Source organism: Microcaecilia unicolor, chromosome 2 (genome assembly GCF_901765095.1).
Source record: "Microcaecilia unicolor chromosome 2, aMicUni1.1, whole genome shotgun sequence".
NCBI classification, from domain to species: domain Eukaryota; kingdom Metazoa; phylum Chordata; class Amphibia; order Gymnophiona; family Siphonopidae; genus Microcaecilia; species Microcaecilia unicolor.
In genome coordinates this window covers 30,699,397-30,727,318 of record NC_044032.1, presented here as the reverse complement: position 1 = coordinate 30,727,318, position 27,922 = coordinate 30,699,397, and the positions used below count along the sequence as shown (strand labels likewise).

Sequence of the window (27,922 nt, the reverse complement as noted above, 5' to 3'; positions counted from 1 at the left end):
CTCCTCCTGACTTCATCTCGCCTCCAGCGTTCCATTCCCCCTCATTGTTCCGCCCTCTGACGTCATTACGTTTTGACGCGAGGGCGGGGCAATGAGTGGGAATGGATATTACGAACCCAGGCATCCAGACGTAGAATGTTAGAGGTGCAAATTATTATATAGGATATTAGACTTCTGGGCAGTTTCTTGGAACTTTCTTCCACTTTTTAGGTTGCTGACTGTGGATTTGAAGAAGTACCTCATGAAAGACTCCAAAGGAAATTGGAGAGTCATGGGATAGGAGGTAGTGTTTTATTGTGGATTACAAACTGGTTAAAAGATAGAAAACAGATAGTATTTTTTTTTTGTTACATTTGTACCCCGCGCTTTCCCACTCATGGTAGGCTCAATGCGGCTTACATGGGGCAATGGAGGGTTAAGTGACTTGCCCAGAGTCACAAGGAGCTGCCCGTGTCTGAAGTGGGAATTGAATTCAGTTCCCCAGGACCAGAGTCCACCACCCTAACCACTAGGCCACTCCTCCAGTATTTTCAATGGACAAGGGTAGATAGTGGGGTTTCCCAGGGGTCTGTGCTGGGACTGCTGCTTTATAACATATTTATAAATGATTTAGAGATGGGAGTAACTAGTGAGGTAATTAAATTTGCTGATGACAAAAAGATACTCAAAAGTTGTTAAATCGCAAGAGGATTGTGATAAATTACAAGAGGACCTTAAGAGACTGGGCATCCAAATGGCAGATGATGTTTAATGTAAGAGCAAAGTGATGCATGTGGAAAAGAGGAACCCAAACTATAGTTACGTGATGCAAAGTTCCACATTAAGAGTCACTGACCAGGAAAGGGATCTAGGTGTCATTGTTGATGATACGTTGAAACCCTCTGTTCAGTGTGCGGCGGTGGCTAAGAAAGCAAATAGAATATTAGGAATTATTAGGTAAGCAATGGAAAACAAAACTGAGAATATTATAATGCCTTTGCATTGCTCCATGGTGTGACCACACCTCAAATACTGTGTGCAGTTCTGGTCACTACATCTTACAGAGATATAGTCGAATTAGAAAAGGTACAAAGAAGGGCGACGAAAATGATAAAGGGGATGGGGACTTCCCTATGAGGAAAGGCTAAAGCGACTAGGGCTCTTCAGCTTGGAGAAGAGATGGCTGAGGGTTGATATGATAGAGGTTTATAAAACGCTGAATGGAGTGGAACAGGTAGATGTGAATCACTAGTTTACTCTTTTCAAGGGGGCACACAAAGAAGCTACTAAGTAGTACATTTAAAATAAATTGGAGAAAATATTTCTTCACTCAACGAGTAACCCAGAGAACGTGGTAAAAGCAGTTATTTTAGCAGGATTTAAAAAAGGTTTGGATAATTTCCTAAAAGAAAAGTCCATAAGCCATTAAGATAGACTTGGGAAAATCCACTACATACTCTAGCATAAGCAGCATAAAATCTGTTTTGCTGTTCTGGGATCTTGCTACTGAATTGGCCACTGTTGGAAATCTTCAGTCTGTCTCAGTATGGCAATGCTTATGTTCTTATGTAACGGCCCGAAGGGTGTCCTAGACCTAGCCGAAACCATCAACCAGACAAGGTCTGGAAAATGTGTGACGAGGAGACGCACTCAGAGGACATATGCCCAAGCAATAGGCACCCGGATCCAGTAAGCTATGGCTGCATATGAGGCTGCATTGCCCTATGTCCAGACATCCATTGGTGGCCTGAAGGTACCAGAAAGGCCCACGATTGCAATATAAAGCAGCACATGGAAATTCCCAGGATGATTTTCTTCCCGGAGAATAGTAGGAAGGGAAGGGGAAGGGAAATGGCAACAATGGCGGGACCGTGCTCAGAGTCACCCTGGACTCCGAATCACAAATTAGGGATCTGCAAAAAAACACTATCAGAATTTCAACTTAGCGATGGAACCAAGCAAAAAATGCTGAGCTTGAATCATACTGACCATGCAGAGATGGAACCAGTTCAAGCATGAAGACACACAGCAGAACTCCGATATAAGAACTTGTAGTCTTGATGTATCAATTGCAAACTCTAAGAAGAGCAAGACTTCAAGCCTCACCATGCAATGGAGTAAATACTGCCAGAAAAATCTGGAACCGGTTAGCAATGCTAGATGGGTCTTATGATTATCTACTTGCAAATCTGCTGTTACTTCATACCCATGCACTTACAAGTGAATTTTCCAAGGGGCCTATCCTATGGTATTTCTCTGTAAATCTCTGGTCCAGTAGGGACCACAGTTTCATACATATCCAGAGTTTGCAGGTGCTAGATTCCTGTCAACACAAAATAGATTCGGGTTTTAATCCGCAAACGAACCTTTTCTGGAGATGCGAAGGCGGTAGAACGAGAGGACATGAAATGAGATTGAAGGGGGGCAGACTCAAGAAAAATGTCAGGAAGTATTTTTTCACGGAGAGAGTAGTGGATGCTTGGAATGCCCTCCCGCGGGAGGTGGTGGAAATGAAAACGGTAACGGAATTCAAACATACGTGGGATAAGCATAAAAGAATCCTGTGCAAATCCTGGGCAGAAGGAATGGATCCTCAGGAGCTTAGTCGAGATCGGGAGGCGGGGCTGGTGGTTGGGAGGCGGGGATAGTGCTGGGCAGACTTATACGGTCTGTGCCCTGAAGAGCACAGGTACAAATCAAAGTAGGGTATACACAAAAAGTAGCACATATGAGTTGTCTTGTTGGGCAGACTGGATGGACCGTGCGGGTCTTTTTCTGCCGTCATCTACTATGTTACTGGCATTTTTGAAAACCTACATTTACACCAGAGATTATGTCAGTGGCCTCAAAAAACTGTCATCTAAAGAAAGCCCAAATTCATCTCATCACTAAAACACCGCTGCCTGCCTCACCAAAACCATCTGTAATTTAGTACAGAACTCAGACACACCATACAAAACACAGCAGTTTCCTTGACAAAACTCTGAAGACATATGCTTATTTATGAACAGCAGCAGAGATGATCATAAGCGCAATTAAAATAAGATGATTTGCTCTTGAGTCTTTTAACTCATCTTGGGCACTTCTTTACGGAATGGCATCATTATAAATAGCATTAAATAAATATGTCCATCTAAGACTGTGACCAACAAAACAAATGAGTGAAATGCCAATTCATATGGGAAACACACACTTGTGAAAGAGTACTAAACAGCACAGCTTTCCTTTTCATTAAGGTAAAATTATGTATAATCATACCTGATAATTTTCTTTCCATTAATCATAGCTGATCAATCCATAGACTGGTGGGTTGTGTCCATCTACCAGCAGGTGGAGATAGAGAGCAAACTTTTGCCTCCCTATATGTGGTCATGTGCTGCCGGAAACTCCTCAGTATGTCGATATCAAAGCTCCATCCGCAGGACTCAGCACTTAGAGAATTACACCCACGAAGGGACACTCTGCCCAGCTCACCACCGCCGAAACGGGGGAGGGGAATTAACCCAGCTCATCCCCACACAAGTGGGGGAGGGGAATCCGTCCAGCTTATCCCCGCGGAGCGGGGGAGGGACACCACACCCGCCGATGCGGGGGGATCTGGCTTATCCTGCAACCGCAACCGCGGGAGGAGCTGACTGACCCTAACACCGCCGAAGCGGGAGGGGTACAAAACTGCCCTACAGCCGCACGAAGCGGGAGGGAGTGCCGGCAGAATTTTAAGTCTCAATCCAGCCCCGTAAAACGGAGGGGAGAGGAATGCAGCAGCTCACTGTAACACAAACTCGTCTTAACTCTTGAAGAATCCAAGTGAAAAAACTTGAACACGAAGTCTTTCTGAAGTAACTGAAGACTGAACTTGAACCTGAAATGCAACCAGAATAAAAACAGTACAGATATCTGGGAGGGGCTATGGATTGATCAGCTATGATTAATGCAAAGAAAATTATCAGGTATGATTATACATAATTTTACCTTCCATATCATCAAGCTGATCAATCCATAGACTGGTGGGATGTACCGAAGCAGTACTCACCCAGGGCGGGACATAGAAATCCCTGACCGCAACACTGAAGCTCCAAACCGGGCCTCCGCCCGAGCAGCCACAGTCAAGCGGTAATGCTTGGAGAATGTATGGGCCGAAGCCCAAGTTGCCGCCTTGCATATCTCTTCCAAGGAGACGGAACCGGCCTCTGCCATCGAGGCCGCCTGAGCTCTTGTGGAGTGAGCCTTCAGCTGGATAGGCGGCACCTTACCCGCGGCCACATAAGCCGCTGCAATGGCTTCCTTGACCCATCTTGCCACTGTAGGCTTAGCAGCCTGCAGACCCCTACGAGGACCTGCATACAGGACAAACAGATGATCCGATTTCCGGAAATCATTGGTCACTTCCAAGTATCTGATGATGACTCGTCTCACATCCAGATATTTAAGAGCAGAGTACTCCTCTGGGTAGTCCTCCCTACGAAAGGAAGGGAGACAGAGCTGCTGATTCACATGGAAGCGAGAAACAATCTTGGGCAGAAAGGAAGGCACTGTGCGAATAGTCACTCCTGCCTCAGTGAACTGCAGAAAAGGCTCTCGACATGAGAGCGCCTGGAGCTCGGAAACTCTTCTGGCTGAAGTGATAGCCACCAAAAAGACTGCTTTCAACGTCAGGTCTTTCAGAGATGCCCTTGACAAGGGTTCAAACGGCGGCTTCTGCAATGCTCTTAGCACCAGGTTGAGATTCCACGCAGGCACCACTGAGTGCAGAGGAGGGCGCAGGTGATTAACTCCCTTGAGAAAGCGCACCACATCTGGCTGCGAAGCCAGGGGAGCACCCTTCAGGCGGCCCCTGAAGCAAGCCAGAGCCGCTACCTGGACTTTAAGGGAACTGAGCGACAGGCCTTTGTCCAGACCTTCTTGCAGGAACGCCAACACTGAAGAAATTGGAGCAGTGAAAGGAGAAAGTGAGCCTGCTTCACACCACGCTGCAAAGATACGCCAAACCCTGGCGTAAGCAGTAGAAGTAGAGCGCTTCCTCGCTCTCAGCATAGTGGCGATGACCTTGTCTGAGAAGCCCTTCTTCCTCAGACGCTGCCGCTCAATAGCCAGGCCGTAAGACCAAAGGGGGAGGGATCCTCCATCACCACGGGACCCTGATGTAACAGGCCCTGCTCCACTGGCAGCCGCAGAGGATCGTCGACTGAGAGCCTGATCAAGTCCGCATACCAGGGACGTCTGGGCCAATCCGGACCCACCAGGATTACCCTGCCGGGATGCTTTGCCACCCGGTCTAGCACCCTGCCCAACATGGGCCAGGGCGGGAACACATAGAGAAGCTCTTGTGTCGGCCACTGTTGGAGAAGAGCATCTACTCCCAGGGATCGAGGGTCCCGTCCTCTGCTGAAAAAGCGCGGCACTTGGCAATTGGCCGATGACGCCATCAGATCTAGGCTCGGCTGGCCCCAGCGCTTCGTGATGTCCAAGAACGCCTGAGCAGATAGCTGCCACTCTCCGGGCTCCAAGGTATGGCGACTGAGAAAGTCCGCCTTGACATTCATGACTCCGGCAATGTGGGCCGCTGACAGCTGTTCCAGGTTCGCTTCTGCCCACTGGCATAGACTCATAGCCTCCTTGGCTAGAGGGGCGCTCTTGGTACCTCCCTGGCGGTTGACATAGGCCACAGCCGTGGCATTGTCCGACAGGACCCGTACAGGCTTCAACACCAGTACCGGGATGAACTCCAAAAGCGCCAACCGAATGGCTCTGAGTTCCAGGAGGTTGATAGACCACTTTGCCTCTGCAGGAGACCAGAGCCCCTGCGCTGTCCTTCCCAAACGGTGGGCTCCCCAGCCCGACAAAGAGGCGTCCGTCGTGACGACAATCCACTCTGGGGTCACCAGAGGCATTCCCGCAGACAACTTGTCTGTCTGCATCCACCAGCTCAGCGCCTTGCGCACTGCTGGATCCAAGGGAAGGCGCACAGCATAATCCTCCGACATCGGAGTCCAGCGCTGCAGCAGAGATTGTTGTAGTGGTCTCATATGAGCCCTGGCCCAGGGCACTACTTCCATCGTGGCCGTCATAGAGCCCAACAGCTGCACATAGTCCCAAGCCCGAAGCGGAGAGGCTACTAGGAACTGGTCCACCTGAGCCTGAAGCTTGACAATCCGATTGTCTGGCAGGAACACTCTGCCCACTTGGGTGTCGAATCGAACTCCCAGATACTCCAGGGACTGAGTCGGGCGCAGCTGGCTTTTCTCCCAGTTGATGATCCATCCCAGGGAGCTCAAAAGAGCAACTACCCGGTCCACAGCTTTGCCGCACTCTGCATAAGAGGGGGCTCGGATCAACCAGTCGTCCAGATAAGGATGGACTTGTACTCCTTCCTTTCGCAGGAAGGCCGCTATGACCACCATTACTTTGGAAAAGGTCCGCGGAGCAGTAGCCAACCCGAACGGGAGGGCTCTGAACTGGAAGTGTCGGCCCAGGACTGCAAAACGCAGAAAGCGTTGATGAGGAGGCCAGATGGGAATATGCAAGTATGCTTCCTTGATGTCCAAGGATGCCAGGTACTCCCCTGCCTTCACTGCCGCTATAACAGAGCGGAGAGTCTCCATGCGAAAGTGCCGCACTTTCAAGGCCCGATTGACCCCTTTGAGGTCGAGGATAGGCCGGACAGAACCTCCTTTCTTTGGTACCACAAAGTAAATGGAGTAACGCCCCTTGCCAAGCTGACTTTCTGGCACCGGAACGACCGCACCCAGGCGGATCAGATTGTCCAAAGTCTGCTGCACTGCCACAGCTTTGACCGGAGACTTGCAGGGAGAGAGTACAAACCCGTCTCTTAAGGGTCGGCAGAACTCTAGCTTGTAGCCGTCTCTGATGACTTCCAGCACCCAAGCGTCTGAAGTTATTGTGGTCCACTCGCCCAGAAACGAGGACAGCCGTCCTCCAATCTGCACTGGGGCGTGGACCAAGACCCCGTCATTGGGTACGAGACCCTGGGGGAGGACCGGAGGGAGCACCTCCGGGACGGCGGTCTCTGTGAAAGGAATGCTGCTTGGGGGAGAAATTCCTCTTAAAGGAAGAGGGGGCAGAAGAACCCGACCTGCCCGGGCGGTACCGACGGGCTTCCTGAAACCGTCCTCTGGAGGTACCGGGACGAGCACTAGCCCGAGCCCTGACCTCTGGTAACTTCTTGCCCTTAGACGTGCCGAGATCGGTCACGATTTTGTCCAGCTCGACCCCAAAGAGCAGCTTGCCTTTAAAAGGCAATCTAGCCAGGCGGGATTTAGAGGCGTGGTCAGCAGACCAATGTTTCAGCCAAAGCCACCGCCGCGCAGAGACTGTCTGAGCCATGCCTTTAGCTGAGGCTCTCAAGACATCATACAGCAAGTCTGCCAAATAGGCTAAGCCCGATTCCAGGGCCGGCCAATCAGCCCTCAAGGAATGATCCGAGGGGGAAGCCCGCTGCACCATAGTCAGGCACGCCCTGGCCACATAGGAGCCGCAAACTGAGGCCTGCAAACTTAAAGCAGCCGCCTCAAAGGACGACCTTAAGGCCGCCTCCAATCTTCTGTCTTGGGCGTCCTTTAGGGCCGTGCCACCTTCCACCGGCAACGCCGTTTTCTTAGTCACCGCAGTGATTAAAGAATCCACGGTAGGCCACAGATAGGCCTCACGCTCACTCACAGCCAAAGGATAGAGGCGGGACATAGCCCTAGCCACTTTAAGGCTCGCTTCTGGGGCATCCCATTGAGCCGAAATTAAGGTGTGCATGGCATCATGCACGTGGAAGGTTCTAGGCGGGCGCTTCGTCCCCAGCATAATGGCAGAGCCAACAGGGGCTGAGGGAGAGACGTCCTCCGGAGAGGAAATCTTCAAAGTGTCCATGGCCTGTAACAACAGGTTGGGCAAATCCTCTGGGCTAAAAAGCCGCGCTGCAGAGGGGTCATCCGCTCCAACCGAGCGGGGATCCGTCTCCTCCAAGGAATCCGCAAAGGACCGTTGGGAGACCTCAGACACGCTGCCCTCATCTACATCGGAGGAGACAAATTCCTCCAAGGCCTGGGAATCAACCCGAGGGCGTTTGCCTCTGGGAACCTCAACCTCTTTACCAGACGAGGGAGCAGGGGCAGCGTTGTGCATGAGGAAGGCCTGATGCAGCAGCAAAACAAACTCGGGGGAGAAACCCCCCAGACTGTGCACTTCCGCAGCCTGGGCAACAGCCCTAGACGCACTCTCAACCGGCGCTCGAAATAGCGGGGGAGAGACATGCTGCGCATCCAAAATGGCGTCCGGCGCGAAACTCCGCGAAGGAGCCGCGCGGGAAGAACGGCTCTTAACATTAGCCGGTTTTGTGCCGTCGCCCAAATTAAGGGCGTTCATGGCATTAATGTCTCCAACCTCAAGGGCGGCCCCCGAAGAAGCCGTCCGAGCCGCGTGGCCGGCCAAGATGGCGGAGGCGAGGAGCGGGGGATGGGCGTTTATGGCGGGAAAAACCGCCACGCCGGAGGAAGGACCGGGACATTCATCGGTCACTAAACTGTCACCCATCAAGGGCGAATCAGGCTGTAAAACCCCCGCATCCCCTCTAGAAGCGCTCCAGCGATCCGGGGAGCGACCCTTTGCGCCCTCGCCCTCCGACGCCATGTGCCACGAGAAGAATCGGGGAACCCCCTGCCCGCTATAAAAAGGTAAAATTACCTGCTTGCCGCTCCGAGCTGTAACGAACTGGTGTCCCAGTGAGTAGCTGCAATGAACGTTTAAAGAAACGTCGAATTAAACGCCTTTAAGGACGTTTAAAAATTTTTTTTTTTTTTTTTTTTAAACGGAGCCAGCGGGAGGGGGGGAGAAAAGGAGGGACCTGGCACCACCAGGTTTGCACTTGCTCAAAAGAGCCCTCAACCCCAGGCCTCAACAAAACCTAAGGATTAGGCTTGGAGGCCTAGCCAGAGCTGCTGCTGTGTGTGACCACCACCTGCTGAGATAGAGAACATACAGAGGAGTTTCCGGCAGCACATGACCACATATAGGGAGGCAAAAGTTTGCTCTCTATCTCCACCTGCTGGTAGATGGACACAACCCACCAGTCTATGGATTGATCAGCTTGATGATATGGAATCTACGTTTAGATATCGGGAGTTATGGAAAGCATCGCTCTCTAACCACATTTAACAACAAAAAATCTTCACCTAGTACTGCTTTCTGTGATTTGTAACATGTACCGAACATGAGTTTTACCAGTAAAAAAGCGTGGCCCAAACTGAAATTACATATAAGTTTAAGATATCTGGAAGAGTGACCTAGTGGGTAGAGTGATGGGCTTTGGTCCTGGGGAACTGGGTTCGATTCCAACTTCAGGCACAGGCAGCTCCTTGTGACTCTGGGCAAGTCACTTAACCCTCCATTGCCCCATGTAAGCCGCATTGAGCCTGCCATGAGTGGGAAAGCGCAGGGTACAAATGTAACAAAAATAAAATAGATACTATTGGAGATTCTACATGGAATGTTGCTATTCCACTAGCAACATTCCATGTAGAAGGCTGCGCAGGCTTCTGTTTCTGTGAGTCTGATGTCCTGCACGACTCACAGAAACAGAAGCCTGCGCGGCTGCAAGGGCAGGCTTCTACATGGAATGTTGCTAGTGGAGGAGTGGCCTAGTGGTTTAGAGTGGTGGACTTTGGTCCTGAGGAACTGGGTTCAATTCCCACTGCAGGCACAGGCAGCTCCTTGTGACCCTCATCTCCCCCTCCGTTCCTACCCGTAACCTCAGCTCTCAAGACAAATCCCTCCTCTCAGTACCCTTCTCCACCACCGCCAACTCCAGGCTCCGCCCTTTCTGCCTAGCCTCAGCCCCATGCTTGGAATAAACTCCCTGAGCCCATTCGCCAGGCCCCCCTCCCTGCCCATCTTCAAATCCTTGCTCAAAGCCCATCTCTTCAATGTCACCTTCAGCACCTAACCACCATACCTCTATTCAGGAAATGTAGACTCCCCAACTTGACATTTCGTCCTTTAGATTGTAAGCTCCTTTGAGCAGGGACTGTCCTTCTTTGTTGAACTGTACAGCGCTGCGTGACCCTAGTAGCGCTCTAGAAATGTTAAGTACTAGTAATCCTGCATTGCCCCAGGTACAAATAAGTACCTGTATATACTATGTAAACCCCACAGAAAGGCAGCATATCAAGTCCCAGTTCCCTTTCCCTATTTCAGATTCTACATGGAATGTTGCTATTGGAGATTCTACATGGAATGTTAACGTTGCTATTCCACTAGCAACATTCCATGTAGAAGTCTGCCCTTGCAGCCGCGCACGCTTGTTTCTATGAGTCTGACTCACAGAAGCAGAAGCCTGCGCGGCCACATTGGTGATCTGCAAGGGCTGACTTCTACATGGAATGTTGCTAGTGGAATAGCAACATTCCATGTAGAAACTCAAATAGTAGCAACAGTGGAGGAGTGGCCTAGTGGTTAGGGTGGTGGACTTTGGTCCTGGGGAACTGAGTTTGATTCCCACTTCAGGCACAGGCAGCTCCATGTGACTCTGGGCAAGTCCCTTAACCCTCCATTGCCCCATGTAAGCTGCATTGAGCCTGCCATGAGTGGGAAAGCGCAGGGTACAAATGTAACAAAAATAAAATAGATACTATTGGAGATCCTACATGGAATGTTGCTACTATTGGAGATTCTACATGGAATGTTAACGTTGCTATTCCACTAGCAACATTCCATGTAGAAGCCTGCCTGCGCAGCCGCGCAGGCTTCTGTTTCTGTGAGTCTGACGTCCTGCGCCACATTGGTGATCTGCAAGGGCCAACTTCTACATGGACTGTTGCTAGTGGAATAGCAACATTCCATGTAGAATCTCAAATAGTAGCTACAGTGGAGGAGTGGCCTAGTGGTTAGGGTGGTGGACTTTGGTCCTGGGGAACTGAAGAACTGAGTTCAATTCCCACTTCAGGCACAGGCAGCTCCTTATGACTCTGGGCAAGTCACTCAACCCTCCATTGCCCCAGGTACAAATAAGTACCTGTATATAATCTGTAAGCTGCGTTTAGCCTGCTATCAGTGGGAAAGCGCGGGGTAAAAAAATGTAAATAAAATATCTCAAACAGGAACCCAAAAAAAAACCCCAGCTTCTACAGCAAAAGAGCCTCACTCTCATTGCTTCATATTAAGACTGCGTCACGCACTAACTGGCCATTCCTCGGATACCCTCGGCTTTCCTGCTTTGGCCCCTCTGGTCACTCTCCACCACCAAGGCGGCAAAAAGGAAGGATACTGTCTTTACTCCAGTAAACCGTTCTGCCCTCACCAGTGACATCCGCCATCTTCAAACCGCCGCCACCCAGTAGCTTCAAGCGCGAGAGGCCGAGCCCCCAGAGCGCTGCAGCCCATTGGCTAGCCCGCTTCTCGGACTCTGTTTCTATTGGGCCACCGCTTCTACAACTGTTCGCTTGGGCGGTGGCGAACAGCAAGGAAGAGCGAGCGGTGGTCGAAGAGGGTGTTGGGATTTGTAGTTCGAGTTCCTTTCTGACTATAGCTAGGGCGCGTAAAAAAAACTACAACCCCCGACATGTCAAATAAAAGCTCTGGTGGTCTCGCGGTGAGTTCCAGTGTCGAAACCTGCTGCGTCTCCTAGTGACGAGGGAAGCTATCGTTCGTGTTCAATGGGAGGGAGGGGTTTTAGCATGTAAAGGGAAATAGATCATTCTCATTCATTCTGTGCTGCGCTGGAGTGGGACCGGCTGTGGGATGGAAGCGAAGAGTGGCAGGACTAAACCTTACCTGGAAACGTTGACCCTGGGTGTCAGCAGAGTGCTGGGTGAGTAGGGAAGCTGCCCCAGGAGGGACTGGTGCCTGCTGGGTTCGGGAAGGGTGGGAAATAAAGGGCTAAAATACAAATCCACATACGCAACCAGCTTCTCATACATTTGTACCCAGTTATGGAACGCACTACCGAAGGCCATAAAAACAACGCAAGACCTAACCATCTACCGAAGGCTACTGAAAACAGATCTGTTCAAGAAGGCATACCATAAACAACCATCCTAAATACTAATGATGGTGGTTGGGAGGCGGGGATAATGCTGGGCAGACTTATACGGTCTGTGCCAGAGCCGGTTGTGGGAGGCGGGGATAGTGCTGGGCAGACTTATACGGTCTGTGCCAGAGCCAGTGGTGGGAGGCGGGACTGGTGGTTGGGAGGCGGGGATAGTGCTGGGCAGACTTATACGGTCTGTGCCAGAGCCGGTGGTGGGAGGCGGGGCTGGTGGTTGGGAGGCGGGGATAATGATGGGCAGACTTATACAGTCTGTGCCAGAGCCTGTGGTGGGAGGCGGGGCTGGTGGTTGGGAGGCGGGGATAGTGCTGGGCAGACTTATACGGACTGTGCCCTGAAGAGGACAGGTACAAATCAAGGTAGGGTATAAACAAAAAGTAGCACATATGAGTTGATCTTGTTGGGCAGACTAGATGGACCGTGCAGGTCTTTTTCTGCCGTCATTTACTATGTTACTATGTAATAATAAGACTATACATGACCCAGACACAACCGAAATCTTCTCACTGTCTGATTAACCTCTTTACTGTTAGTGAACAAACAATATCACTTCTATCCTAATGTCGAACATGGTCTCTCCATAGTCGGTATGTTATACAGTGCATTTTGTCTAGCAAAAAAGGTGCCGGTACTCAAATGCCAGGCCACCCTTCAAGGGTGGAGTGATCATTGAGGGACTCACCCCACAATAACCAGGACCCCTGCAACCAGTCATAGCAGAATTTGTATGTAGAACCTGAGCTCTTTCATTAAAATACCAGAACCATGGATCAAGTTTAGCAGACAGTGGAAAAGGTGCCTGTACTCAGTACCCCCAAGTACCCCCTCAAAAAAGCCCTGCTGTTACATTTAGCTGTTAAGTTTGTACTCTTATGTAATTCTCTGTAAGCCACATTGCGCCTGCATGTGTGGGAAAATGTGGGATATAAGTAACAAATAAATAAATAAATTTCCAATCATCACTCAAGAACCTCTTCACTATAAGGCAGATGCAGCAACCAAACGTAAAAAAATCTAAATCGTTAAAGTCCCTAACGATTTTAAAATAACGAAAAATGCACCAAAAAAAAAAAGTCACACATGCTGAGATCGGTATTGAAACGTACAATGTATCAAAGAATCACAATACACATCGTTAATCGGCCCCCAAATCATGCGCAGAGCAGCCAAGCGTTATGTTAGCTGCTCTGCGCATGCCACAAACAGTCAAAACACAGTCAAATCACAAGCACATGGCTCCCAAATCAAAACAAAAATTAAAAAAAAGGGTCGGGAGGGGGCAAAGGCGCTGGTCAGGAGCGTCCTGTATGGCCGTCCTTGCCCCCCCCACCCGTGGTCGCCGTTCCCCCCGCCCCACTTCCCCCTGCATTCTAAATTAAAAAGCAAGAAGAAAAGCAAACGTACCTTTAGCAGCCCCGGCCCCCCTCCCTTCCTCACTACTCTGTCTCCCCTCAGCTCCGCCTCCCAACATCCTCCACCCTGTGCCCCGCCCCCTCTTGGGGTCGTCACCGCCATTCCCCTCCTCCATCGGGCCCTCTTACCGGGCCCGTGCAGCGCCTCTCTCCTCTGTCTGAAGGCGCTGCACGGGCAAGAAGAAAGCTGATGCCTGCCTTCGCCCAGCTTCTGTCGCGCGTCTCTCTCCTCCTGGGCCCGCCCCTGTCTGACGTCGGTAACCTACGTAGGGGTCTGCGCTGGGATTGGCTCAAAGTTTGTTTATTTTTTCACTTAATGATTTTTCCTGGCACAGAGCTGTCCTAACGAGAGGTCCAGACCTCTCGTTAGATTTCCTGCCTTTTTCCTGCGTAAAGGCAATCGGAAAAGGTTAGTGCATGTCGTTTCAATGGGGTTTTCACACTAATTGCTCATCTCCATTCCGTTTTCGTTAGCTGCTGGCTTCCTCTGTAAAAGCCCTTTGATGCATGCAACGGATCAAATTTTCCTCGTTGGAGAGTCATTAAAGGCTCATTTAGCTTTAGTGCATCTGCCTCTATGTAAGTATGCACATGGTATATATATATATATAAGTAAAGAAAGGCCCGTTTCTGAGCACAATGAAACGGGCGCTAGCAAGGGTTTCATGGCTGCATGGCTTGTCGCGGTTTTACCTGGTTCGTGGCGTGCACCTCTGCTGTTTCCGTTGTAGCTTTGTGTGGGTGGCGGTTTTCGTGCCCCGCCCTCGACGTCATCGCGTTTTGACGCGAGGGCAGAGCAGAGCTACAGTGTGGAAATCCGGAGTTTGTGGCCTGAGTAGATCGTTGGAGGTGAGAATCTGCTCCGCCCTCAACGTCATAACGTTTGGCGCGAGGGCGGGGCCCAGAGACTGTGATTTTCGTGGCTTCAGAGCTTCGAACATACGAACCTTGGCTTCAGTGACGTCAGCAGACAATAGAACGTTGAGGGTGAGTTTTATATATATAGATATATAGATATATATACCATGAACTGTTTCATGTATGATATGTTTCATCGATGTTACCTTATATGTATGCACCTTAACGCAACTCCATTTGTAATTCTGTTACCCGGAAATGGCAACCGCCATGACGGCAAATGTAAGCCACATTGAGCCTGCAGATTGGTGGGAAAATGTGGGATACAAATGCTACAAATAAATAAGTAAATGGTGCAGCTGTGTGTGTGCACTGGGTGAGGAGTAATTCGTTCTTGTTGAGCATGAGACCCCTCTAGAGCTGTCCCGTATGGTATTTTTTATTGTTCTGCCAAATACAAAATAATGACAAATATTATTAGACTGATTATGAAAAGTGGGTATTGAGCTTTAATATAATAAATAGGTGTGAAATCAGAGATCAATTGTTTATTTCAGTAGGCTTTAGCACAGTAGAGCCCAGAATTATTTAAATCACTATTCTTCCAAATATGAATAATGTATTCGGGACACTATTCAGAGACAAATTGAATCAAATATGAATATTTGGTACAGCCTTAGTCCCTTCACCCCCACAGCTCCAGTACCCCACACTTGTTTTGAAAAGTTGGCCCCTCTGGATGTTTGCACTTTTAAGCTGTTTGCCTTTTTTGTTAATCTTGTCACTCCACCCTAGGCTTGGACCAGAGTCGCTCCTTAAAAAATAATGATTTGAGGGTTTTAATGTACTCTTATTCTCGAACAAGCAGGATTGCAAAATTCTTATATCTGGGTGATATTTAGAAGGATCGGATCAGAAGAAGCTTGGCAGCAGAGCCATTTTTTAGACAGGCTGGGGCCCAGGGCAGAAATTAAGGAGGGGACCCCCAATCCCATCTCTTCCCTGCCCCCTCCCTCGATTTCACTACCCATCATTACTACCACACATAAAACAACCTTAAATGACTTCTTCACACAAAACACAGACAGACCTTCACCAAATACAGAACAAGGGATCACAGATTAGAAATGTGAACACCAAAACGGAAGTGGGAACCCTGAGCACTTAAACTCGGCAAGTACTGCAACACTGGAGAAATAAAAATAGAAATACACTTAATTTTCTACTGAACACAATCAGTGTCTTAATCACGAAGGGGGTGGGGGAGAGGACTTAGACCTCACCAAATTAACATCTCCCTTGCAGTGGCTGGTGGGGCTCCCCAAGCCTCACCAGCTCATGACCATCTCCTTCCCCTCCTCAGGTCTAGCGGACAGAACTCTCCAAGCTCTGTAGCTAGCAGCTGGGTAGTCTTAGAAAGCATTTGCATCTGTTCCTACCTGCATGGCCAGTCTTAGCAATTGCAGGGCCCTGTGCAGACCAATTTATTGGGGACACCTGCCTAGCCCCACCCCTTGTTGACAAGATTTGTTTTAAAATTTTGTATTTATGAAATTTCAATAAAGGAAAATTGAACAAAACTTGTTCAGATAAACTAATTCAAATAAGCACAATGCTATCATAGGAAACCTAGTATTAAGCAATGAAAATAACCAGAAATTATTCCGTTCAAGTCCACTACAATTAGGAGTTCCAATTCTCGTAACATAGAAGAGAATATAAAGAAAAATATTAATTAAGAAAAGATCCAGGTATGTGGGCAAAGTACTTTAAAATTTAAAATTCCCCCATTACTGTAAAAATTGACACGTATGTATATTTGATTATTTCACAAACCCTGTCTGATGTTATGACAAGCTAAAATTAAATTAAAGTTTTAAAGTCACCTCAAAAGACCAGTACACAATCCCTGCACTGCAAAACACTAAGCGCATGCGCGTGCAAAAACACACTTAAAACCTTACTGTACCATAACAGCACTAACTCCCAGGACCGAAAGAGAAACAACCTTATCTGTGAAAAGTCAGAATTGTAAATATTATACCAGACCCTAAATCCCCAATACATTGGCTAACCGATAAATTCAAACTAAATATATTTTTTTCTACCTTTGTAATCTGAGCAGTTTATTTTTCCATTCAGACCGTGTCTCTTCTGCTTTTCTTCGATCTCCTGTCCATTTCACATTTCTTCTCTCTCCATGTCTGCCATCCATCTTCTCTCTGCATCCCTATCTGTCCTGTCCAGCATCTCTCTTCCTGTTCAGGATCTGCCTTCTTAGCATCCCTGTCAACCCCTTCTCCATCATTGCCCTGTGTCCTTTATTCGTACTCAATGCCCAGCATCTCGTCTGTGCCCTGTTCTCTCTTCCCTTCCTCCCATACCTCAGGTCCAGCATTTCTCCCTCTCTGTCCCCCTGCTGCCTGTAGTCTAGCGTAACTCCTCTCCATCTGTGGGTCCAGCACCTCTCCCCTTCTGTTCCACTTCCCACCCCCTGATCCGGTCTCTGTCTCTTCCCTCCCCCAGTCTGGTCTCTCTCTCTGTCTCCCCTCTTCTGCTCTCCTTTCTGGCACATCCAGAACATATACATATCCAACCACCTAAATTCATCAGATCTCCATATCCTCCTGGACCAGCACATCTCCAGGCCAGCACATGTACATCTCCCTTCAGCTCCCTCCCCCAGCCCAGCACATGTCCATCTCCCCTGTGTTTAGCTCATCTCCATCTAGCAGCCCTCCACCCCATCCACATAGTCCAGCATATATCCACCTCACTCCCTCCCCCCCCCCCCCAAACTGGTCCCAACATATTCCTCCCTTGCTTCTTCCCACCTGCAATCTAGCATCTCTCCCTCCCTCCTGGATTCTCTAAAGTTTCTTCATCCCCGACTACAACCGCAATTAAGTCACGCTGCTGTGGCTGGCGTCGAGTCCTTCCCTCTGACGATCCCGCCTTCCAGTTGAGATTTCTATTAAAGCACAGGCAAGATTGGCAGAGGGAAGGACCCAGCGCCGGCCACAGCACAACAGTGTGCCTTCATCGCGTCCAGTGTCTGAGAATGAAGCCATTTTGCAGGATTCAGGAGGGAGGGAGAGCTGCTGGATTTCAAGTGGGGAGAAGGAGAGAGAGGGACATGCCAAGGCTGCCATGGGGCCCCTGGGAGTGTGAGGTCCTGTGCAACAGCCCCTATCACCTCTAAGACTGGCCCTGCCCACCCGCTGCTGGCTTGCAGGGCCTCCTCAGTCTAACCTTTTGTGTGGAAGCAATTGGACCTCTTTTTTGTCACAATCTCAGCTTCTATGTTTTTGTTCACTGTTAGTAAGCTCTGTTGCAGTCATGTGCTGTTTTTCCAAAATATCTGATAGTTCCCTGGCCAGGCTTTTCATTGTTTTTCAAGTTTTCTTTATTTTTTTGCATTAGCATGGTCTGGACCATTTTTAGGCCCCGAGTTCCTGGCCAGGGTATCTTTATCATCAAATCACTTCAAGTGGCTTCAGAAGGTTTTTCAAGAGCAACAGGACTATATTATTATGGATACCCATTCATAATACCTGGGACCCTACCATGATCCCATTCATTTTGTCCTCTGTTTGCAGATGTCTCAACCCCCCCCCCCCCCCCCGCCCTGTTTACTAAACAATTTTGAATGGACTATGTCTCATTGCCGCGCAGCTTAGTAAACAGGGGGAAAGAGAGGGACTAGTATTAATCTCCATGGGCCCAGAAGATGCATCAACATTTTTTGATCACACTCAACATCAAGCATTGATAGAACCCACTGGAAGCAGAAATAATCCGATTCCTGCCTGAAGAAGGGGAAGAATTCAGTGTCTTCTTTATAGATGGCATACCTCCATTTGAGGCAAGCTCAATGAATCCTATCCTCCCAGTTGGCTTAGTTTATGGGCAGTCTCTGTGATGTCGTATCTGTCACCAGTCCTCTGTAGGACTCGCGGTCCTGGTAAATGATACATTCCAGTTTCCCAAATTCCTTCGATTTAAGCAGCTATAACAGACTGGACTGGGGATCTCATCTAGATGGGCTTCGGACCCAAGGTCTTCTCACTAAAGACTTCATCAGATATCTTTTCTAGAGCTAAGAGTAATATGAAATGCTCCAAAAAAAAGGGGGGGGGAGAGAATAGAAAATATGAAAACTTAGTAAAAAAAGGCCCGTTTCTGAAAGAAATGAAACGGGCGCTAGCAAGGTTTTCCTCAGAGTGTGTATGTTTGAGAGAGTGTGTGTGAGAGTGACTGTGTGTGAGAGAGAGAGAGAGAGTGAATGTGCGAGTATGTGTGTGTGACAGAGAGAGAATGAGACTGGGTGCAAGTGTGTCTGTGAGAGAGAGAGTGTGTGTGAGATTGAGTGTGTGCCAGGGTCACCCTCCCCTCCCTCCCAGTTCCAGGGTCGTCCCCCTCCCTCCCTCCAAGTTCCAGGGTCGTCGTCCCCCCTCCCTCCCTCTGAGTTCCAGGGTCGCCCCCTCCCTCCCTCCCTCCGAGTTCCAGGGTCTTCCTCCCTCCCTCTGAGTTCCAGGGTCGTCCCCTCCCTCCCTCCAAGTTCCAGGGTCGCCCCCCCTTTCCCTCCCTCCAAGTCATGCTCACTTACCAAGTCAGGGTTACGACGGCAGGCAGCAGCGGTAAAACGCTTACAGGCTCGGCCCTTCTCTCTCTTTCTCAGTTGTGGTCCCGCCCTTGCGGAAACAGGAAATGAGGGCGGGACCACAGCTGAGAGAGAAAAAAGGGCCGAGGCTGCACGCGTTTTACCGCTGCTGCCGGCCGCTGTAACCCTGACTTGGTAAGTGAACATGACTTTTAAACATTGGAGGGAGGGGGCCTGAAACTGGAAGGGAGAGAGGGAGGAACGACGACCCTGGAACTGGGAGGGAGGGAGGGAGCCTGAAACTCGGACGGAGGGAGGGACCCTGAAACTCTGCCTGGCAACTATGCTGCGTCCCCTTCCCTCTCAGTGTTCAGCCCTCAACATCATAACATTATGACGCGAGGGCGAGACAGTGAGACAGATGGTTACAAGCAATACGAGCCCTACAAATCCTTCACTGCCATGGAGTCAGCTTCAGAACGTTGGAGGTGCTTTTTATTATAGTAGATTTGGCATGTTGTGACCAAAAATATTGGTGCCTGTTGTGCCACTACTTGTTTCGGTCTTTCTTTTTTTTTTTTTCTTTTGAAAACTGGTTGTAGCTAGTGAGCCCCAAATGTACTGTTCTAGGCAAAGTGTAGTGTAGCTAAACAGTCATCTTAAACCATACTCAAGTAGTTGCTTTACCAGTAGACTCTCAGATCTTCTTTATTGTAGCACTCATAATAAACAAAGAAAATGCAACTTAGAGTTCAGTTGCTTAGAAAAGAATTGTTGCCTTCTGCACATAGTCTGTATCGAGCCACCCCAAAGGCAAGGAGATGGCCAGCTGAGAGGAAAAGCTGTAACACTCAAAGGAGAATCAGTGAAAATAAATGGGGAATGACTTGGGGGAAAGGTGAAAAATCTTGATGGAATTATAGTAAATTAAGGTGGGATCAGCCCCCTAGAACTGCTGCTGATCACCAAAGCATACTACAAGACTGGACTCTCTCACTGAGCCCCCAGAGGCAGAAAGCGAGGGCTGGCCTTAGCTCAGAGCTAACAGCCAATAGGGAAAGCTCAGAAGGAGTCAATCACAGGATACTGCAAACTATAGGGAGGGGAGCCCCAGTACACACTGCTATCTATTACACAAACAATGCAATTGACTACAGATAATATTCATATTAAATATACATAACAATTTACCTTGCCTCCATGAATATGGGGGCAGAACACCAGACGTGGGGATTTTGCACTCCTGTTCATACTTGGAGAAATCAGTTACTTACCTGTAGTAGGTGTTCTTCCAGGACATAAGTTCTCGTAACACACCCACCTGCCCTGAGTTGTATTCCTTTAGATTATAATGGTCTAAGGAAGTCCCATGTGAGACTGGCAGGCAGGAACAGGCATTCATGAGCAGTGAGACTATCCAAAGACCTCTAGAAAAAGTTGCTGGAATACTGTTTCCTATGCCAGACCTCATCTGGTCACCCAGATGTGAGGATTTAAGTCCTGTCCTCAGAAAATACCAACTACAGGTAAGTAACTTTGTTTCTCCGAGGACAAGTAGGCTGTTGTATTCTCACAGCTGGGTGATATCATCTGACAGAGCCCCGTGCAGACGCTGATGTGAGATTAATTTAGAACTTTCTAGTAGCATCCCATCATCATGGCATGGTGTCTTGTTGCCTGATGCGCAAGCATGGGTTCCTCAATCTTCGCGTTTCCACGAAGCAGGAAGGATGAGTCATTGTTTCTCCTCTCAATACATATTTTCTCATTCTCGGTGCCTTCCTGGTATTTTTGTCCTTTCTTTTAAAATAGTTTTCATGTCTTTCTTTTTCTCAAGTTCCTAGGCCCATTTAGGCCACAGCACTGACCTCAGTTTGAATGCTGCCTCTTTTTACTGTTCACAGTTCAGAGTTTAATTTGGCCAGTATTCTTTTCTCAATGTCCCAGAAGACCCCAAGTGGCTTCAAAGGTTGTGTCCAGTGTAATCGGGTGATTTCCATGACAGTCCTGTAGTCTTAGTGCATCGGGTACCTTGGGCCTAACTATGAGCCTAACTCTTGTTCTCTCTGTTTGAAAATACAGTTGAGTACTTTTTGAAAAAGTAAAAAATTTGATTCACTTCTCACCCAGGGGACTTGGTCTGCTCTGCAAACAGATTTCCATATCGACCTCCTTGAGTTGAGTGCCATTTAGAACACTCTAAAAGCTTTCAGACTTCAGCTACAGAACCAAATTATTCATGTTCAGATGGACAACCAGGTCGCAGTGTTCTATATAAACAAGCAGGGGGGTACTGGATCCTACCCCTTATGTCAGGAAGCAGTGGAAATGTGGCAATGAGCCCTCTTGGGTTTTGCAACCGCACAAGTGGTCTTCCAACATGGGTAAGGTACCTCCTTGTTGGATCTTTTTGCCACTCATCTCAACAACAAAGTCCCCCAGTTCTGTTTCAAATGGCAAACTAGAGTCGGATGCCTTTCTCCTACATTGGGGAGAAGATCTTCTATACGCGTATCTTCTAATACCTCTCATAGAGAAAACTTTGCTGAAATTCAAGTAAGACCAGAGAACTATGAACCTAATGGTTCATTACTGGCAAGTGTAGATTTGGTTTCCTCTCCTTCTAGAGTTGTCCTTGGAAGATATGTGGAGATTGGAATGTTGAATGTTCATCATGCAGAACGAGGGATCTCTTCTGCATCCCAAGCTCCAATCCCTGGCCCTCAGCTTGGATGTTGAAAGCATTCAATCTGAATCCTTAGATTTGCCAGAGGAGAGTCTCCCGCATCTTGCTGGCTTCCAGGAAACACTCCTCGACAAGGTTTATTAATTTTTGTAGAGGAGGTTTGCTGTCAGGTGTGAGGGCAAGGCCTTAGATCCCCTTAGCTGCCCTACACAAAAACTGCTTGAATACTCTTGCACCTTTCTGAATCTGGTTTGATCTAAGTGCAATTAGTGCTTTTCATCACTATAGGAGGTAAGCCCATCTCTGTACAGCCTCGAGTTGTTCGCTTCGTGTGAGATTTGTTATTAAGAAAGTCCCTGTCAAACTTCCAACTGTGTCATGGGATCTCAATGTTGTCCTCACCCAGCTATTGAAAGCTCCTATTGAGTGACTTGATTCCTGTCATCTGAAGTATTTGACCTGGAAAGTTGTGTTTTCAGTGGAGGTCACTTCAGCTTGCAGAGTCAGTGAGCTTCAGGCCCTAGTAGCTGATCTATCTTAAGCTAAGTTTCACCACAATGGAGTAGTTCTCCACACATACTAAGTTCCTTCTTAAGTTAGTGTCAGAATTCCATCTTAATCGTTTGACCAGCATTTTTCCCAAAACCACATGCCCATCCTGGCGAGAGTGTACTGCATACCTTGGATTGCAAGCAAGCCTTAGCCTTCTGTCTGGAGGGGACTAAAGCCCATAGACAATCCACCCAGCTTTTTCTTTCTTTTGATCCAAATCGGATGGGGGTAGCCATCAGCAAACACACAATTCTAACTGGCTAGCAGATTGCATTTCCTTTGCTTATGCCCAGGCTGGGCTTACTCTGGAGGGTCATGTCAAGAGTCATAATGTAAGAACCATGGCTATGTCGGTCACCCACTTGAGGTCAACCTCCATAGAGGAGATTTTTTTGAAAACTGAAACATAGTCATCTGTCCACACATTCACATCTCATTACTGCATTGAGCAGGATATCCGACATGACAACCGTTTCAGGCAAGCAGTCCTGAAGAATTTTTTCATTGCCTGGAATCTAACTCCTCTCCCCCGCCCCCCGGCCCAGTTTGGTTAGTTCCAGGCTGCACCTTCACAACTATTATGTAAATAGATTCCGGTTAATTTACTTTCGTGCCTCGACATTTCAAGCCCCTATTATCCGTTCATTGTTTTTGGTGAGCCTGGTAGCTAGGGATTCCCATCTGTGAGAACACAATAGCCTGCTTGTCCTCGGAGAAAGCAAAGTTACTCACCTGTAGTAGATGTTCTCTGAGGACAGCAGGCCAAGTATTCTCACATACATAGTAACATAGTAGATGACGGCAGAAAAAGACCTGCACAGTCCATCCAGTGTGCCCAACAAGATAAACTCATATGTGCTACTTTTTGTGTATACCCTACTTTGATTTGTACCTGTCCTCTTCAGGGCACTGACCGTATAAGTCTGCCCTGCCTCCCACCAACGGCTCTGGCACAGACCGTATAAGTCTGCTCAGCACTATCCCCGCCTCCCACCCACCAGCCCCGCCTCCCACCAATGGCTCTGGCACAGACCGTATAAGTCTGCTCAGCACTATCCCCGCCTCCCAACCACCAGCCCTCCTCCCAACCAACGGCTCTGGCACAGACCGTATAAGTCTGTCCAGCACTATCCCCGCCTCCCACCCACCAGCCCCGCCTCCCACCAATGGCTCTGGCACAGACCGTATAAGTCTGTCCAGCACTATCCCCGCCTCCCAACCACCAGCCCCGCCTCTCACCACCGGCTCTGCCACCCAATCTCGGCTAAGCTCCTGAGGATCCATTCCTTCTGAACAGGGTTCCTTTATGTTTATCCCACGCATGCCCTCCCACCTCCCCTTGGAGTTGTATTCTTTAGTTGATCTACCCCCTAGAAATGCTCTGCCGTCGTCGCGCAACTACCTCTGTCTTCACTATCCCAGCAGCAGGAAAGTTCGATACAAGCATATGTTTGCCTCAACTTTCCCATATACCAGTGCAAAATCTTGGAATGACCTGCCGAAGCAATTAAAAGGGATGCCCGACCATCCACTCTTCAAAAAGATTCTAAAGACATTCTTATTTTCGAAAGCTTACTCCCTACCGAGCCCGGCAATTTGACTCTCCTGCTGTTGGTTGGCGGGGTCTCTGATCCACTGGCTCCTGCCGAACAGTTTACCCCCTCATGTTTTCTCTGTCTTTTCTGTCATCCTATGTTTTCCCTTTCCTATTTTATTGTTTCATGCACTGTTGTAAGCCACATTGTGCCTGCGCTTGTGGGAAAATGTGGGATATAAATGCGCTAAAATAAATAAATAAATGACTGAGGTACCTGTGCTCACACGTCAGGAGGGAAGGCATCAGCACATGCACGATGGGAAGCTGCTAGAAAGTTCTACTAAGTTAATCTCGCTAGTCAACGTCCGCATCGGGCTCCATCAGATGACTTCACTCAGCTGTGAGAATGCTTGGCCTGCTGTCCTTGGAGACATCTGCTACAGTTGAGTAACTTTGCTTTCCCTGTCTTCCCAGTTAATTGGTTCAAAAATCAGTTGAACTGTGATTTGGAAGCAGAGTAATTAAATCTAAAATCCAATGTTATATTTGTTCAGCTGCTATATAGTGATACTGAATTATAAACCATCATCCAGGCTGGTACTTTCAGGTATCAGTGTGATCTGACGGTGGGTGTTATTTGAAGACAACCAGTCATGAAAGACCTAGCTTGAGCCTTGGAATCTATTTTAATGTTTCTTGCATCACAAAATATCCTATATGTAAATGTGTCTAGTTTCAAAAGAATCCGCAGCCAAGCGGAGAACTCGAACTCCCCACAGGAAAACACAAGTGTAAGTGAGAGTGGGATGTTTGACCACAGAAATTCAAATCCTGGAGACAAGAAACTTAAAAAACTTGTTTATTGATGAAAAGACTCGACACAGCTGTTGTGTTTCGGCCGTCAGGCCTGCATCAGGAGTCTTGCTCAATAACGTGTCGTTTATTGAGTCTCAGACGCCAGGAAGAACTGCTGATATGTGCAGTAGGTAGCACGTGATATGATGATCTGTTGTACGGGTCTTTAGAAAGACCTTTGGTGATAAGCTTGCTAGTAGACAAATCGAGTGTCGTAAAAAGCAATGTGTCTAGTTTGACAGCCATTTCTTCTGACCAGGGGCTTATACATGGTCCTGAAAGCAGATGGATGTCAGCAGATAAAGATTTCTTGACCCATCAAGCACACTCATTTGCAATTCCTGTATGATCATTTTTTTATTCTAGTAAAATGTTTCATATGCTACAGAGATTCAATCATTTTTTTTCCAGGATCACTACAGGTACCAGAATGTTGTACTAAAAAGTACTATGTAATATTATGTTATAACCAAACTTGTTGTATACTTTTGTACCTACAAAGAAACTATCGAACACATCACTCCAATATAGTGTCTCACTGGGGATTCAGATCTGAAGGATAAAATATATTAAATTTAAAAAAATAGCCTCAGTGTAACTGGGAGCCTGACTTTTATGCTCCACTGTAAATATTACCATCACAGGCTTCCACCACCTTCCGAAAAAAAACACAGAGAAAAACTCCCAGAATATTTCAAAAATTCTAAAGAAGTGGGAGAAAAGTCTGTGTTTAAAAAACAGAAGGGAGGGTAACACAGTTTAACACAATACAGATCCAAATACCCACAACACTAGATCTCACTATGAATATAAATCACCCAAATAGACACTAATTAGCAATCCCTCACTAGACTAAAATCCTCATTCAAACAAAGAAGCCTTCCTGCAAGTAAAGAAAACTCAAAATAGAGCAAAAACTCTTATAACATTACTAGAATTGCTTAAACTTCCATCCTTACTAATGAATGGATTCTAATTCTGACAAAAAATAAATAATACTTTTGTACCTGCCATCTCTTCAGAAACGTCTCCTGGAGTGACTGATGTGAACTTCAGAGAAAAGCACCCTGCTGAGCGTCACATGATTGTATCATGGGAGATGGTAAGTATTTGACATGAAGAGTGTTACTTAAGTAAGATGAAATTTATACTGCTTTCTCCTAGTATCTTTTCACTTTCTCCTAAAAAAAGTATATGTCTAACCAAAATCTCCCATGGAGGCCTTCATCCTAGAAACAGTTTTGTGTTGAAAAGCAACACAAAAATATAAATAAATCCTAATAAATAGTGTCAAACTAGGTTAGGTCAATGGTCCATCAAGCTCAGCATCACATCTGACAGTGATCAGTCAGTTCACAGGTGCCTGGTAGAATACCAAAGAGAAGGTCCTTTATTGCTTGTACTCGGAGATACAGTAAGTAGTGTCTATCCCAAGTCTATGTGGTTATTAATTATTTATGGACTTTTCCATAAATAATAACCACATAATTTATTTCCATAAATAATTAATGAGTGGAGGAGTGGCCTAGTGGTTAGGGTGGTGGACTCTGGTCCTGAGGAACTGAGTTCGATTCCCACTTCAGGCACAGGCAGCTCCTTGTGACTCTGGGCAAGTCACTTAACCCTCCATTGCCCCATGGAAGCCGCATTGAGCCTGCCATGAGTGGGAAAGCGCAGGGTACAAATGTAACAAAAATAAAATAGATACTATTAGAGATTCTACATGGAATGTTGCTACTATTGGAGATTCTACATGGAATGTTGCTATTCCACTAGCAACATTCTATGTAGAAGGCTGCGCAGGCTTCTGTTTCTGTGAGTCTGACGTCCTGCACGTACGTGCAGGACGTCAGACTCACAGAAGCAGAAGCCTGCGCGGCCACATTGGTGATCTACAAGGGCCGACTTCTACATGGAATGTTGCTAGTGGAATAGCAACATTCCATGTAGAATCTCAAATAGTAGCAACAGTGGAGGAGTGGCCTAGTGGTTAGAGTGGTGGACTTTGGTCCTGAGGAACAGAGTTCAATTCCCACTTCAGGCACAGGCAGCTCCTTGTGACTCTGGGCAAGTCACTTAACCCTCTATTGCCCCATGTAAGCCGCATTGAGCCTGCCATGAGTGGGAAAGCGCGGGGTACAAATGTAACAAAAAAAAAAAAATAACCCCAGTGAAAGCACGTAATGGACATACATAACTCTTCCTCTCTGAGGCCCCCAATGTGTATATCAAACACGTACCTTATTCTACCATAGTATCACCTTGTATTTGTTCATACCGGAATTGGCGAACACCGATACGGTACCATGTAAGCCATGTAAGCAAATAGGTGGGGAAATGTGGGAGACAAATGTAACAAATAAATAAAGAAACCCAAAATGGTAAGCTTTCAACTCTGTGCATCAGATCAAAAGACACTTACTTCTATCTCAAAATCATGCAGAAGATGAGTGGATAGAATTCAAAATGGGTATACATCGATAAGAATACGGTCAAACCCGCTTAGCTTCGCACCCTGCGTAATGTCGCAGAATTTTGTCTGCTTGGCCAGCCCCTGTAGGAAATATCAAGGATTAACTCCACCTGATGTCATTCCATGTAATGTCTATACAAGTACAACTAGTAGTTTAAAATCCACCACTTTATAACACAAAGTCTTTGTCTGTTTGATGCTGTTTTCAACTCCTGACTTGTAACTTTTATCCTTATGTGTCCTTCTGTCTGTCCTTCCCTTATCCTTATTGGTCCTGTCTGTTTGTCCTGATTTAGATTGTAAGCTCTTTTGAGCAGGGACTGTCTTTTCTTCATGTTCAATTGTAAAGTGCTGCGTACGACTGGTAGCGCTATAGAAGTGATTTATAGTAGTAGTAGTAGTCTGTGCTACTGAAATGTTCAATCGTATTGCTCCTTTTTATCATGTGAGGCAAGGCTTCATTTATGTGGCATCACGCAGATTCTAGTGCAGGTTTAAAATGGCAACGAAGAAAAAGTATGTAGTAGATTTGGACCTAAATGAAAAAAGTGGACGATTCTTGATTCTCGGTGTAAGAGCATAGAGCCTGCTGAAAAGTTATCAGCAGACGAAGCCAGTGACTTGTGGGTTATCTCCATCTGCCAGCAGATGACGATAGAAAGCACTGACTAGACTGAACTCTCTCTTACAGGACGGTATGCTCCTTGGTCAGCTAGTATTCCCTATCTCCAGCAGGCAATGGATGGTTCCTGTCAAGCTCCTGGTCTGGTCTGCTGCTTGGCTCCTGTTCTGGGTTGCCCAGTTCAGTTGAGCCTGGGGATGTCTGACCTGCGTCGGTGAAAGTACTTGGGGTACACCTAGTGGTGCTAGGTCCCTACCCCCTTATGCTGCTTCTCCCCTTCTCCTTCCTCACAGATT

The 27,922-nt window shown here is 47.6% G+C and overlaps 2 protein-coding genes across 2 annotated transcripts in view; one reads left to right on the top strand and one right to left on the bottom strand.

Moving 5' to 3' along the window:
• Positions 1 to 11,315, bottom strand: part of LOC115461841 (protein hinderin-like) — an 88,823-nt gene extending 77,508 nt beyond the window's left edge. The window contains exon 1 of the mRNA XM_030191899.1: positions 11,249 to 11,315. Within this exon, the coding sequence (XP_030047759.1) occupies positions 11,249 to 11,297 (49 nt within the window). The 5' untranslated portion in view covers positions 11,298 to 11,315. The remainder of the gene's footprint in view (positions 1 to 11,248) is intronic.
• Positions 11,316 to 11,618: 303 nt separating this feature from the next.
• TPGS2 (tubulin polyglutamylase complex subunit 2) overlaps positions 11,619 to 27,922 on the top strand; it is a 52,477-nt gene continuing 36,173 nt past the window's right edge. The window contains exons 1-2 of the mRNA XM_030191893.1: positions 11,619 to 11,791; positions 25,554 to 25,633. Of these exons, the coding sequence (XP_030047753.1) occupies positions 11,722 to 11,791; positions 25,554 to 25,633 (150 nt within the window). The 5' untranslated portion in view covers positions 11,619 to 11,721. The remainder of the gene's footprint in view (positions 11,792 to 25,553; positions 25,634 to 27,922) is intronic.